General features: G+C 39.5%; 1 protein-coding gene across 1 annotated transcript in view; it reads right to left on the bottom strand.

Annotated features, from left to right (window-relative positions):
* Window positions 1-16,356, bottom strand: part of CHD6 (chromodomain helicase DNA binding protein 6) — a 199,449-nt gene that overhangs the window by 122,924 nt on the left and 60,169 nt on the right. The window contains exon 3 of the mRNA XM_017511844.2: window positions 8,695-9,215. Within this exon, the coding sequence (XP_017367333.1) occupies window positions 8,695-9,215 (521 nt within the window). The remainder of the gene's footprint in view (window positions 1-8,694; window positions 9,216-16,356) is intronic.

Raw genomic sequence — 16,356 nt, 5'->3', positions numbered from 1 at the left:
TTTTTTTGATTGCTCCTCTGTCATGATCCATTTACGTGTTGCACACAAAACATCCTGAATTTGAGGATGTTAACTTAAAATGTGTTCATTCTTCTCCTTGAATTATTTTGATGATAGTTGTTCTTTTCATTCTTCCTTTTCCTGCTTTATGCTGCTTGTTTTCCTTTATGGTCTTGTGCTCTTCAGTAGACTGTTCCTACTGAAAACCAACTAGGTTGGTAATACAGGTGGCTGGTGAGGCTCTCCTCTGCTACCAAGTAAATTGCTTTCTCTACAAGCCTCACCCCTGAATAGAAAGCCTGGTCTAGGACTCTGCACACATGGCAAGGTTTGTCAAGTGGCTGTCCCTCCCCTCCACCTTTTAGGGTATGGGCAGGACAGGGCAAAGAAGCTAGTGCTCTGTGCCCCCCTTCTTGAGGGTGTCATTCCTTACACGGAGCCCTAGTCCCTTTCCTAGGACACACTGCCCAATATCCTTAGAGTAATTGCCTGAGTTCATCCTGGAGCTGACAAACCACACAGCCACTCTGCAGACAGTCCCTTAATCAGCCACCTCCACTTCTGGCCTGCCTCCAGAGCTGCCTGCTCCATTGCAAGGAGGAAGCACTTCTATCTCTTCTGCAAACACAGCGCCTGCATGAGCTCCGAGCTGGGACTCCCTCCACAGCATTTATCCACCAGTATGGTACCACTGGCTTTCTCTATCCAGAAATTCAGTAGTATCTCTCATCTTTAAAAAATTTCTTTCCCTCTGTTCTTCCCATCATTTCAGTAAGATTTGGAGAAGTGAAAATGAAAGCAAGCTACATGTACCATCTTAAAATCTGGAAGCTCTTAAAAAGAACATTTATTTAAATGGCCTTTGGTCTTTTTGCTTTAAGTCTTTTCTCATCCATTAATTCCTTTAATAAGTGGCTCAATACTCATCTCTTCCAAGGGACTCCCCAGACCAGAAATGACATACTCTTTATCTTCTAAATCCTTTCAGCTACTCTGTATGCAGTTATACCAGGTTTTTCACTTGTTTACATTTTTGCCTGTTTCTTAAACACTTGTCACGGTTGTTTCTTGTGGAAAGCACCTCAAACTTGTAAAAGTACCTCAATGACAGGGCTCAAAGATACTTCTGTGACACCTTGCTTCCTTCACTATTTCATTCCCAGTAAAAATACTTATCAACAAAGCAAGACACAAAAGAGGCACTAAAAATATACTGGATAAATGAGAAGACATTTATCAAGCATTATTATTAATAACTGTTTCCTTACAAATTTGGTAAAGGTCTACTATGCACCAGGCCACAGAGTAAGCACTTCCAATGCTCTTAAAAAAACAGAAATAAAGACTTAGTGCTAAGCTTCCAAGGTGGGTTTCTGATATTACCATTTAGATTTCTACCCTGCTTAACACAAAGTCCAATGGGTTCCAAGCTCAGGGTCTCTTACTGAGGACACATACACGCCTTTAAGTCTTCTTTATTCTAATAAATGGTCATAATGTAAAAACAAATTCTCCCAACAGAAAGAATGTCATTTATATAATCTCTTGAACCTGAAATTAGCTTCAATAAAGCTCTCCTGTCTAAATAGAAATAGCTGATTGACCTTCAAATAAATGAGAAAGAGCCACCAGCTCTTGTGAGGAAGAAAGCTAGTTGAGTTTTACTACTCTTACTGCACCACACAGTTATCAGCTGACTCAGCGGCAATCAGGCAGCCCAAACGGTTATATAACCAGGAGGCCTGGGGTTTAACACTTTGCAGAAGCAATCATCACAGATGAAAGCAAAAAAAAAAAGATAAAATGCTGGCTTTGGGAGAACAATCTGCTCTGGGTTGACAAACCAAACAAATGGGGATGAAAAACTGAAATTGGGGCTGATCATACCAACCACTACCTTTTCCTCTTTTTGCTTTTTCATTCCTAGCAGATGTTACATACAAAAACTTACACAGGCTCCATTTTTCCTGTGATCTTTCACCCAGGAAACATGTTTCTCAAAGGATCATCTAAGAATCAGCTACACTCTAATTACCTGGGAGAATTTTGAACTGCAGATTCCTAAGTTCCACCCAGACCTAATAAACCATTCTCTCTAGGGAATCTACTTTTCTAACAAGCTGTCCAGGTAGTTCCCTAGGCACAGCAAAGTCTGAGGACTGGATATCACAGTAGATAGACCTCCACTTGGGCCAGCACACTGACAAATTTCTTGACTTGCAAGAAAGAGTATGAGCCGTTCTGATATGTGTGGAAATTCCAAAGCTTATCCCCTGTCCTCACCAACAATATGAACACCAAAACTCAAGACCCTAGCTTTTAAAAGTAACCTTTAGGCTGGGCACCATGGCTCATGCCTGTAATACCAGCACTTTAGGAGGCCAAGGTGGGCAGATTACTTGAGGACAGGGGTTTGGGACCAGCTTGGCCAACAGAGGAAAACCCCATCTCTACTAAAAATACAAAAAATAAGCTGGGGATACACATCTGTAATCCCACCTACTCGGGAGGTTGAGGCAGGAGAATTGCTTGAACCTGGGAGGCGGAGGTTGCAGTGAGCCGATATTGCGCCACTGCACTCTAGCCTGGGCAACAGAGTGAGACTCTGTTTCCAAAAAAAAAAAAAAAGCAACCCTCAGCTCAGTCAAAGCGCTTGGCTCCGTATGTGAGAAAGGGCAACCTAAAGAGCTGACCACAGTCCTGCTCCTCAGATACTCACTCCCTGGATATCGAGTAAAAGACTCTCAGAAGGCTTCATACACAACTGAAATGGATCATCTTTCCTGCTCACTCAGCTGTGCCTTGATGCCACGAAGCTGACTTTTTACTAAAGGCTATTTCAGGGGAAAAAAAATGAAATCACAGGCATTTACAAGCATTAGATGCAAAAACTGTTGTTGAGCACAGTATCCACTGCATAACAGTTCTTGCTATGATCTGATTTTGTCCACCAAAATTCCCATATTGGAAACCTTCATCTCCAGTGCAGCAGTGTTGGAAATTGGGGCCTAATAAGAGATCAGATAAGAAGGCTCTGCCCTCATGAATGGATTAATATTGTTATCACAAGAGTGAATTATCTCTTGTTCTCTTTAGAGTAACATTTCATCCTCTCTTGCTCCTCTGCCTTTGGCCACAGGATGAGGAGCAGCACACAGGTCCTCCCCAGATTCCTGCACCTTACTGTTGGACTTACCAGTCTCCAGAATGGTGAGCCAAATAAATTTCTGTTCATTACACATTATCCAGTCTGTGTACTGTTACAGCAACATAAAATGAACTGTAACAGTTCTCTAATAAGAAATTTCTTTCTCAAATGGTAAAAATTTAGCTTCTCTGAGAAACTGGCATGTTGCTTTTCTAAGAACAAAACATCTTTCCAAAGCCCTTATAAACATTTCATGACTCTACACAATCTGACCCCTGCCTTTCTGACCCCCTGCTCCAGCTATACCAGCCATGTGCAGCTCTGTATCCATAGGTATGTGTACAGGTTTGTACGCACAAGCACACACGTACATCTATATATGTCTTCTTAGGCAAATGGCTCCAATCCGCTCTGGAATAAGGTACTGTAATTTTAAAAACAGTATAAGCGGCCGGGCGCGGTGGCTCAAGCCTGTAATCCCAGCACTTTGGGAGGCCGAAGCGGGTGGATCACGAGGTCAAGAGATCGAGACCATCCTGGTCAACATGGTGAAACCCCGTCTCTACTAAAAATACAAAAAATTAGCTGGGCATGGTGGTGCGTGCCTGTAATCCCAGCTACTCAGGAGGCTGAGGCAGAATTGCCTGAACCCAGGAGGCGGAGGTTGCGGTGAGCCGAGATCACGCCATTGCACTCCAGCCTGGGTTACATGAGTGAAACTCTGTCTCCCAAAAAAAACAAAAAACAAAAAAAAACAGTATAAGCATATAAGCTACATCATATGAAATTTTAATTTCAGAGTCAGGAAAATGACAGAGCCTAACTTGGCTTCCTGAAGCAGCATTCTTTCTTGAGTGTTACAATAAAGAAGTGAACTACACTCATACTCAAAAATAATTCAGAGAAGCCAGTTTAGGCGATATATATTTGTTATCCCATCTATTTGGGAGACCCCATCTCTAATAATAATAATAATAATAATAATAATAATAATAATTTGGAGGGAAAAGAAGAGAGACTAGTTTCAATTGGAACTTCTATTTAAGAGTTTCAGGCTTTTATCTCTTAAGCAGTACATGAATACTGATCACTATTAATATCATCCTTGAAAAGAAAAATTTGATAGACTCTACCTATTACCTATTTAGAAAAGACATGTTCAATAATCTGTTTGTTTCTTCTCAAATACAAACAAAATCAGCAAAGGAAAAAGCTGAAGACATTTTAGTCCTTGAAAGGATACCATGGAATACACAAACTGAAATCCTATAGAGGAGGGGCCATTTCCTACAAATAAAAACCAATTTCTCTGACATTGAAATCTCCCCACATCCATTTCTGATCTTCCTTAGCAAAACATAAAGACACACGGCTATGGGGAGAAAAGTGGGTTTTACAGTCAGGTGAACCTGGAGTCAAATCTCAACAATGGTGTTCACTAGTTCTGTGCCTTGGACAAGTTACTTAACTTTTTGAACTTCCATTCAATTATAAAATGGATATGTTATCTACTGTTATATAACAATGGGAGTTAAAAGATACCTTATACAGGTCTTATTTTCAAGGAGCAAAGCTCTATCTTAGAATACAATAAAATTATATTTTTTATATATAAAAATATATACATATTTATATACGTATATATGTATACATGCATGGGGTGTGTGTGTGTGTGTATATATATATATATATATATATATATATATATATATATATAATATCATGGGTGAACCTGACAAACCTCTCTGTTGACCAGCCCCCCAGGAACATAAAAAGGCACAAGGCAAGGTGGTCCTGACTACAGGCACTTAGCTTTTGTTGGAGAAAATAAGTCACATATACATGAAAGCCACAATTGATGGGAAAGTAGCCTATTTTAGACTTCATACAAGACTGGGAATCAGGCCTGAGTTTGTAATACACATCTGTGAATGACCTTAGACAAGTCACTTCTCTGTGGGTCTCCATTTCCTTGGCTACAATACAACAGGCTGAACTAATTATCTTTTAGCCTTATCAGGTCTAAAGTTATGATTTCTAATGAAAAGTGAGGCTCCAAATGCTATGGAAGTTCAGAGGGGACACACAGGTACACTGGTTTGGGGAAGCTCTGTGGAACTGAGACTTGCACTCAGATCCAAATAATAGAAAGGACTTGAGACCAAAAGAACGAAAAGAGCTGGGGAAATAGCAAGAGCAATCCAAAGGAGAAGTGAGTCAAGGACTTTTAAGAGCTAATGAGATTAATCAAGCTGGCCAGGTGTGGTGCCAGGGATGGAAAGGGAGGGAGAGGTCAGACCCCAGAGGGTCTGAATAACAGAGAAAGGAGTCTGGATTTTGTCCTGGAGGCAAGAGGAACAATCAGGGGGCAGTAGGAACAACCAGAAGATTCTAAGTGGTTGTAAATTGTCGAGGGAATCCCATTTCCCTGTCTCCATGTTTTTATGAGGAAAAGCACATTTTATTCCCAAGGACTGAAAAATACTGGAAATATATTTTCCACCCTTCTTCAAACTTATCTCACTTCCTTGATTGGTGAAATACCTGAATAGCAAGACCAGAAGAAGGAACGGAGCACACATGGCCCAGCACCACCTCTGCTTCAGAGTGCCTGCAGTGCTAGCAGATAAACTCAAGTGAGGGAGTAACAGCAAGTCTGATGGTGGCCACAAGCTAATGTATGTTCTTCAGTCCAGTTCATCAATAATAGAGTTGATAAATGAATGTCTATTTCTATTGACTACTTCTCAACTGATTTAGAATTGAGAAGGGAGAAAAGGAGCTTTGATTTACCTCCACACCACCACTGTTGCCAACATAAATAAAGGAGCAGCAGTGCTTCAGGAAGACTAGCCAGGTGGCAGCCGGCAAGATGGACTGAAGGAAGAAAAGGCCAGAAGCCCGTAAATCAGTTGTGGAGCTCCTACAGGAATCCAAGCATTAAGTGAATCATTTATAACCATCAAGTATTATCCAGGGTCTAATCAATATCTGCTCAAATCAAAATGTGTACTTGAGCCAATCTGCAAGAGTAAATCAAAGTGAACAAAAAAACTAAGACTTAATTACTAACATATACATATGCATATAGATGTATTTTTAAATCAATTTACATCCTTCATATCTAAAACTGCTTTTCCCTACCAGTAGGATCACTAATTAAAGGAACCAAAACAACTTTATAAAGATACAAAAGAGAAGGAATCAAAAGCAAACCAGTTCAGATCCCTGGACTACACAGAATTCTATTACGTTACAGATCAGTATAATATAGCTCCAAAATAAAGAGAGAGAAAGCTCATGTAACTTGTACACATTCTAAAGAGATGATCATTTCTGTCAGCCTCCTCTAATAGGGTGCCTCTTGGACTTCTAAACTTCAAAAGGTCTGCTGTCTTCTAAGTTAGCAGCCTTTGAAAACACTACCAAGCACTTCTCCAACTCACTTATATTTCATACAGCCTAATTAGATCAAATAAGTTGCATTAGTATTGCTACATTTATATAACAAAGGCTGTTACATTTTCACTCTTCAGAATCCTGATTTTGCCTATGCATTTGGCATCCAACACTATGTTAAATGCCTCCTTATTCCCCCAAAATGAAATTTATGACAATGTTTGTTACTCATCACTTTGTTTCAGACCTCACACAATGTAAATATGAATTTCTTAAAAGTGAAGGAGTTGACAAAATTGTAAAAACATCAGAAACCTGTGCCTAAATGTGCTCAGACACCTAAGGCTTTCTAATGTCTTCTAGATACAAATCAAGACTCCTTATTAGGGCTATAAAAACCTCCTCTAATTACCCTAAATTCTCAAACACAATCTTTATTCCTTATTATTCTCTGTAATAATAATAATTTAAAAAGTCACCACACTAGCTCATGTCTGATCCTCCTTCTTCATAGACGCTAGTACCCCAAAGTGCCACTTCAGCCCTTCCAAAGTAACCTGGAGATGAAAATTATTGGTAGGGGCTTAAAAGTTACTCTGCTACTCCACCCACACCCTAGAGATCAGAGTATGCTCACTAGGTTCACTAAGAAACAAATCCTGTATGCTTTTAGTTAGGCAGAATCTTGATTTTTGTCCACTTCTCTCTCATAAGGTATTTTATGGGCATTTTCTATAACCTACATTCTTGGGATCCCACCCAAGTTTCTTTGGTAGACGAAAGATGAAATCCCCTGTCAGACAGAAGGGAGTGAATATTATGAGGCAAAATTTTAATTTGGATTAAGAAACTATCCATCTGGTCCCAACAAACTGTCCTTCTGAAAAAGAACCGAGCCATATAGTCAACTCCAGGTTGCAACACACACCACTTAAAACGCATTCTTAAAATTACCTCCTTCATGCCTGACCAACACAGGTGTGATGGCCTCATGACTTTATGTTTTGTTAGTATCCACATCAATCTCTATGTTTTTTATGAGTGTTCTTGGTCTAAAATAATAGATACATCAATAGACATAATTAACCTGTTCTTACACTGAGATTTTAGACATGTAATTCCTTAAGATAGGAGTCATACATTCGGTGTTTCCTCAAAATTCTAAAGTTCTGCACAAAGAATTTAGAAACAAAATGAGAAATACTGTATTTCCCTGTTCAAGGAGTGCATTTGCTGTCTTGATAGGATCTATATAGCAAATCTGTACTTATGCAGTCTGACCTCTCTGTAAGTCATTATGGTCTCCTCTGCTCTCATTTACTCAGTATTTCCTAAGCACTTGAAAATGTGTCAGGCACTGTCCTAGACATTGAACTAGATAAACAGATCAGGAATGGCCCTGAACTCAGAGCTTGGAGCCAGGGGAAGCTAGTCAGTCCTCATCTATCTAGAACTCTGCATATATCCACAGCTCTATCAGACTTACTGCACCACTGATTCCCATGATTGTGCATCCTCTTCATAGCAGCCCCTCTGCCACTCTACACCATTGCTGTTCCAAAACTCACTGCCCTCTGTATCACATCTGGGATGTTACTTCCCTCACACCCTGTTCATGTTAACATTTCAATTCTTTTTAGTTCAAAAGGAATGGCAAGAAACTGCATGGCCAGTATTAATTCAGGTTATCTTTCTCTCATTAGAAGGTGAAAAAAGTGGTTCATTTTTGGCTGAAAGCTAATATAGACACAAAGAACACATAAACATGGGATAGAGGGGGCAAATCTACACATCTGGCAGGATACCAGCCACCAACTAAAGAATGCTAAGTACTAAGTATACAGACCAAAAACAATGATTGAGGTCTGAAGGGGGTGGGGAATTCTTGGGAATATCCTAAAAACACAAAAATTGTTTTTGAAACACTATGACTTCAGAAATGCAGCGAGGAAACAGCACCCTCCAAGGACAGTCCCTTGCATTAGCACCAAGGGGTTATCCTGCTCCTCATCCTATATTAGGTGAGATGTGAAGCTTAGGCCCGCAGGAGTGCAGCAAGGTTATGCCAGGGGCTTGGGCTAATGCCAAAAGCAAATCATCCTGCAATGGCACAGGCAAGTGCTCAGAGAAGGGAGAAAGGAACATACCTGGCCTTCTTGGACTTCGTCCTGGCCGTAGAGTCAGTGCAGCTCCTCTTCTCTTTGGCCTCCTTGGTGCCCGAGGCCTCCCGGGGCTTCCGTGTCTTCTTTGCCCCATCTTTTTGCTTCGGCTCCTTGTGCTCCTTGGCCTTCTTCGGCTCCTTGGCCTTCCTGGGTTCCTTTGGCTCTTTCGGTTCTCGTTTCCTCTTTGGCTTGGGCTCTCTGTCCTTGCTTCCCTTTGCTGCACCCTCTTGGTCACCTGGCTCCTTTTTCTTCCTTTTCTTCTTTACTCCAGTACCTCCTCCTCCACTGTCCTCCATCCCGTTATGGGATGTCATTTTCCTAGGAAAAAGAGTAGCAGCTTCCTCTTCGGCAGTATACAGATCCTTCTGGGGCAGACAGTGACTAGGAACATCTTCAATTTTCTCTTCTTGATCAGTGCTGCAGTCAAATGGGGATGGAGATTTGTAGTCAAAATTGACGGAGGCATCAGACATTGGGGAGTGATTCAGAACTTTTAAATTTGACAACTGTAAAAGCAAGAGAAACAAGCATATTACCTTTCCAATGCATGCTTCATACAAAGAATGTTAGAACACATGGATTTGCTCAACAAATATTTACTGAGTTCTCACTTTCCATTAGTTCTTACAGTGCTCACCTTGGAGATAGAGTGGCAAACAGGACACACACGGCCTTTACACTTGTGGAGCTGTGTCAACGTGTTGTTAGTATACTAAATCACTATCATTCAAAGGTACACCTTAGATTTTAACTAAAAATTGTGCTGTTCTTTATAATCATCTAATCTAGCCACGAGACTGAGCACCAAACCACCTTGGGCCACTTGCAAAAACCAAACTACCTGTATAGGAGGAAGCTTTATTGTGATAGAATCCATTAGAAAGCATGTGTCACAGGTGCTGAAGGCATCTGTAAAATGGAAATTTCAAAGCTGTTTTTTGAGCACCAACAAATAAAAGTACAGTCTCCCAAGCTGACCACTTTTTTAAGAAAACATTCCTTTGGGTATAGAAGTTATATCTCATTATTTCAGGTATGGTGTTGAAAAAAATATTTACAATTTCATAACAAAGCTAAGGTTGGTGATAATCAGTAACAATGTGGGTGCTAAGTTTCAAGGAACAGCACCTTCTCCTTGGTCTGGGACAAAGAAATAAGGAGAGCCTGGGAGGGACAAGCAGGCTTTCTAGGAAGACGGTTATAATCACCTTTGCATGCTAACTTAGAAACAGCACCATTTGTGAGGAACCTGCTCTCTGAACAAGAGGACTGACATGTGCTAAAGGGCACAGACAATTGCCCAGGTGGCATGGCTTCCCTCCAGTATGCTGGTTAACCAATCTGTGCTTGGACTTCCAGGCCCGCCCTGGTAGTTACAGAGACTGCAACATTCAGCTGCATATTTCCCCTTCTGTTTTTTATAGTTCCTTTCCCTACTCCAATGCTCCCAAACATAGCACTGAGAATCCCAGGAGAAAAAGATGAAAGAAGAAAAGGAAGATTTTTTGTGGGGGATCTTTATCATATCAATACAGTCCACCCTCATAAACAAGCCTAAATCTGGAGGGAATTGGTCATTCTGACAGGACTCATTACTTTCAAAAAAAAAAAAGACAAGAAAAAAAGGAAAGCAATTCAGTTTGACTATCTCATTACTGATTGAGCACTTGAGATGGCTTTGGAGAAGGAGGAGCTAAGTGGACATAAAAGGAATTTAAAATCAAATACAAAAAAATTGTTAAGGTGGTAAATTTACTATCATATGCTTTTTACCACAATTTTAAAAACTGTTTTAATGGGCTACAAGGCAAGAATAAATACAGCAGTGAGGTGACAGGTACCCAGGTAAAGCTAGGCTCCTGTGAGGTGCAGAGCCATCCTTGGGAGATTCCTGATTCTGTGCCAAGGGCACCTGGCCCTCAGGGAACAAGTTTTTGTTTAGCATACAAGGGTATAAAGACTAGGCTTTCAAAGATAACATAAAAGCTCTGCTCCCACCGAGGCACCTCTCTGGTGGTCAGAGTGAGACACTCTCTTAAGCTCATATCTCCTGTCCAAGTCTCTTTTCTGAAGAACAGGGGTCCCCAAAGAAGCTAGAAGCAGGAGGCAGTAAGGGGGCATTCAATCCTTAGGCAATAACCAGAGCAGCAGCTAACATTTATTTAAAACACTAGGGCTTGCGCAAGGCATGTTTCATGACCTCTTTATAACAATCCTCCAGGGTCAGTATAAAGATAATATGCCCATTGTGTATACAGAAAAATGGAAAATTAGTGATGTTAATTGATGTGCCCAAGGCTAGTAAGTACAGGAGCTTGGATTTGAACTCTCTGTCTGGCCAAAGCTAACACTCACTTCAATGAGCACTGTATGACCTCCCAGAGAACTACAATGATTGCTAGGCCACCAGACCAGCATGATGAAACTTGGTTAGAAATCTTAAATGCAGCCAGGGATCCCGGTTCACACCTGTAATACTAGCACTTTGGGAGGCTGAGGTGGGAGAACCGCTTGAGGTCAGCAGTTAGAGACCAGCCTGGGCAACAGAGCAAGTCCCTAACTCTTCTACTAAAAAAAAAAATTTAAAACATTTGCCAGCAGTGGTGGTGCACACCTGTAGTACTAGCTACTTAGGAGGCTGAGGGAGGAGGATCGCTTGAACCCAGGAGTTTTAAGTTACAATGAGCTATGATTGTGCTGCTGCACTCCAGCCTGGCCAACAGAGCAAGATTCTATCTCTTGAAAATAAAAATAAAAATAAATGTTAATTGTGATGGCACATGCAATCACTTTGGGAAAGGTCATGTAGTTCTTGATGAAAAAGCAGATATTAGTAATAAAATACATAAAATTACAATTGAAAAGTCTACCAGAAATGTATTTTTGAAGCACCTTGGGAGCTTTGAAAATATATTTGATGAATATTAAAAAATATAAGACAAAAATATTTCTTTCATGTGTCTCAAGGTCAGTGGAGGGAAAGGCAAAGAGCCTAAATAAAAGCTTTGTTTCAGCTTCTACCAAGTGCATTAAATCACCACTTTGAAATGGACCCAAAAAGGAACAGCTTAGAGATGATGGGCCACAAGGTCCCAACAGTATTTTACAAATTATGACAACAATTTAAATAGAGACAAGAATCCAAGAAAATAAGAATGAAATGGAGAGGGTCCACCGGCAACACATGCAGCAACGCTAGCTCATCAACTGCACTGTTAGTAAGAAGCCTGTTTCTGTGATTCCAAATTATCAATCCACAATATTCCTGGAAAAGACACTTAAAAGACTTGAATCTAGAAATTTTAAATATCAAACAGATGCCAATAATAATAATCTTACTAAAAATTGGATATTAGGAAGATACTAAGGTTATTAAATGTATCACATAACCAAAACAACCTTAAGATAAAGGCATATTATGACTCCATTTTACAGAGCAGAAGCCTAGATAGGCTAAATAACTTACCTTGGTCACGCAGCTAGTAAGCGGTAAAGCTAAGATTTGAACCCAGATTTGACTCCTACTTCAAGGGCCATTGCTCTTAATCACTTCACACTGCCTCGTGTACTGGATACAACAAACTTAGAAATAAGAATCAGCAAGAACCTCTAACCAAGCTCTGTTTTGTTTCTATCACCCATTCCCCAACACACTTGTATCTTCTCAACCTTTCCCCAGAGGACTTTCAACTCACTAACTTTTCCTCTTCTATCCATTTCTTCATAAATCCACTTGTTCTCCAGATCAGATGAGAAACACATCAAGAATAAATAATTTATTAAATCAATGGACATATATTAAATAAATGTAGTAGGACATATATTAAATAAAAGATGTCTAAGACTTTTCAACTTCACCCAGAAGGGTCCTAAGATCAGGGTCATTTTAAACGTGGACTTGGCAGCTACCGAAGATCTACAACCAACATCTGTAAGAACGTAATTTGTTAGCAGTAGACATCATTTTTCTTTTATCCTTACAAAATGAGAATGTTTTCTTCTCAGTATCTAAATATTACGTAGTTCCTGGACGGTTAGTTACAAACCATATCAAAATGAAAAAGAAGCTCCTATTGTATGTACTTTTGCTTTTTTCATAATACTTTAACACTTTGGGCTACTTTTTCCCAAGGATGAATCAAAGCTTATGCAGAGGGGCCGGGCACTATGGCTCATGCTTATAATCCTGGCACTTTGAGAGGCTGAGATGGGTAGATTGCCTGAGCTCAGGAGTTTGAGACCAACCTGGGCAAAAGAGTGAAACCCCGTCTCTACTAAAATACAAAAAAATCAGCTGGGCGTGGTGGTGGTACCTATAATCCCAGCTACTCAGGAGGCTGAGGCATGACAACTGCTTGAACCCGGGAGGTGGCGGTTGCAGTGAGATGAGATTGTGCCACTATACTCCAGCCTGGGCAACAAAGTGAAACTCTGTCTCAAAAAAAAAAAAAAAACAGGCAGAGGAAGACAATTCTTCACAGTCACATCAACACTTGTGTGTGAGCTAAAAAACGTCACGGTTCCAAATCCTGCATCACGACTTTGAAGCTGTGCCAAAAACTTGGTTACCAGAGTTTCCCAGATGCCTCTGGTCAAGACAGGAGATGAGGAAATTCTACTAATTGATTTTAGTAGTCTTTTTTATGATAGTGTTTTCTACATGTAAACTTACAAGACTTGCAGCTTCTTTATGCATAGGATTTTAAAATTTTATTTCCATTAAAAAAATTTATGTCTGTCTCATAAATGCTAGTGACATATTTGATAACATAGTAACATAAACTAAAAACTGCAGTTCAATTTAAATATTAAATGTTATTAGTATTGTTATAATTAATCCTACTTATAATTTTTTAATATTAATATTTTAATACAAAAATTAAAATATTAGTATTTAATAAAAAAATTAAAATATTAGTATTTTAATAAAATATTACATCATAATATGATTACTATATCATATGTACTAAAATCATGTTATATAATCATATAATCATATGATTACTACATCACAGTAATCATATGTTACTGTGTATGTATAGTAATATTCATAGTAATACATAATATGACTACATAGTAACATATGATTACTATGTAGTATTTTATTTAAAATTGTGTCAACTTATAATTTACTTTGGTCTTAAAAAGACCCTAAATAAATGTGCTGGCAAACTCTATGATTCTAGTCAGGATGGGCCTCTGAGGTCGAGTTCAAACTTCCATTTCAACCTTTCTAAACATACAAGCAAAGAATTAGGAGAGTGAGAAAATAATAACAAATAAGTTGTAGAGGCAGGAAGCTTACTGCTCACAAGGCATATGGCAGAGCCGCACAGCTCAGCTTCTCAGGATGTCCTTCTTTAAATGAAGCTAAAGCCTACCCTCCTCTAACTCTCCCCATGTGTCCCATTCTTTTCCACAGGTCCAACAATAGATACATTTAACCTCTTTTCCATGTGATGCCCTTAAGTCTTCATTTCTTCAGACTACACAGTCCTAGCTTTATCCACAGCTCACATGAAGTAAGTCAGTGTTATTTTGCTATTCCAGTCACTTTATTCTGGCCTCGAGTATATGTTTCTGAACATAAAGTGAATTAGAATAATGGAAAAAAACTATTAAGATATGTTCAAATAGGGGAAAGCATTTAATGCTCAGACTTCTTTTCCTTTTGGAGGAGGGAGGGGAAAGGAGGTGGAGTGGTACCTTTTAAGTCCTTTTGAAACATGATTCTAGGGTGAGGCTGTTTTGAATCTTGGTTCTACAGGACAATTTACTAACTAACCCTCTTTATACATGTTGGAAAAGGCCTTCCAATGACTACCAAACTCAAGGTCTGACTAGTATTAGCCCAGATGATCTTCAGATCCTCTGCAGGATGAGGCCAAAAAGTCTTAAAGGTAAATTATTCACTCAACCGTATTATTGACTTTACTGTTCTTCCTCTTTCACTATTCTGAACTATGAACCATGACTTAGTGATCCATCCTACTAGTAAACATCTTCCTAAGCAACTGAGTTCTCATCTCTCCCTAGAGGACTGCCAGGACTAATTCTTTTGGGAATTTGGTGGTTTGCTAATCCACCGTGATTCTCTATTCTAGTTCACCCTTGGTCACCACCCAAAATTTAGCACCACACTCCAGGCCTTTCCTTTCTCCCTTCCTACCATGTCTTTCAACTTTCCAAATCCACCTATATTATTCTCTTCCATCCAAAGCTTTCCTTCTGAGTCCCATGAAGCAAGAAGCCTGACCTGGCTCCCCACAGAAGACATCATCTCTTTTTAGAACGCTCTCAAATTCTTTGGTGGGGCTGACTTTCCCTCAGCCCCCATACTCTCCAATTACAGAGCATGATTTTCCACCACAAGGTAAAATTCTGGCTCTTCCGAGGCATATTTCATCCCCTGGTTATATAAACAGTTTGTAACCAGGCTAGACATTTCTTGAGAAATTGTTTTTGTTACTAATGAACCTGGCCCCAAGTAGAACGCAAATATTTCTGAATTAATATTAATGAATTAATGCTGAAAAACTTAGCAAATATTTGTTTAGTGAATAAATTATACATGTAGTCACTCCAGGGAAGAAAATAAGGTCTAATAATCTGAAAGTCTTTGATATTCTCACAGCGTATCTGAAGAAAACTCTTCCCATCTTTATGTTTTCTAGAGGACCTAAGAATGAAGGGCTTTGCTTACCCAACTCTTAGCATGGGGTCAGGAAGCAAGGTTCTCCTGTAGTTACTCAAGTCTGGGTTGCCTCCTGGTCACAGCTCCAAGCTGTCATTCTATTTATAATATTATGTATTTCTATTGTATTCACTGCTTATTAACTGTCTTCTATACTGGATATGTGGTCCCAAAGCCCTCTTACCCCTCAAGATTATACCAGCCTACAGAACATATTATACATTACATAATATTTATCATTTTTTATGCTTTTCCCAGTGCCAAGCAAGAAGCTGAGATGAATAAAAATCAATATTCCTATATCACAGTTTTTTTGTTGCTAACATTAAGATGTGCCCTCTTGCAAAGAAGTATTTACAACTATATTATACAACAATAGTGCCAAATAGGTTTTCAATGATTAGAGTTCACATTTTATTTCTCTCTCTGTCTTTTTTTTTTTTTTTTTTGAGACGGAGTTTCATTCTTGTTGTCCAGTCTGGAGTACAATGGTGTGATCTCGGCTTACCACAACCTCTGTCTCCCAGGTTCAAGCGATTCTCCTGCCTCAGTCTCCTGAGTTGCTGGGATTACAGGCATGCACCACTATGGCCAGCTAATTTTGTATTTTTAGTAGAAATGGGGTTTCTCCATGTTGGTCAGGCTGGTCTCAAACACCTGACCTCAGGTGATCCATCTGCCTCAGCCTCCCAAAGTGCTGGGATTATAGATGTGAGCCACCACGCCCAGCCACATTTTATTTCTCTAATTTTTTTTCTGCCTAATAATGCTTAATCATCTTAAGAATTAAAATAAACGTATTTCTTAGAAGCAGTTTAGTTCTTTTTAATGTAGATAAAAAGTCTATAGCTCTCCCGAGTGATTAATTTTTAAACATTTTATTAAAGTCTATTTTTCTCGTAACCCTTCTTTAGGCAAAACAAAGTCAATCTCTGAACCCTCTGTTCTGGGCA

This window comes from Cebus imitator, unplaced genomic scaffold, assembly GCF_001604975.1.
Source record: "Cebus imitator isolate Cc_AM_T3 unplaced genomic scaffold, Cebus_imitator-1.0 Scaffold18, whole genome shotgun sequence".
Classification (NCBI taxonomy): domain Eukaryota; kingdom Metazoa; phylum Chordata; class Mammalia; order Primates; family Cebidae; genus Cebus; species Cebus imitator.
The sequence above is the reverse complement of the archived record's forward strand: the minus strand, read 5'-3'. Positions and strand labels throughout refer to the sequence as shown.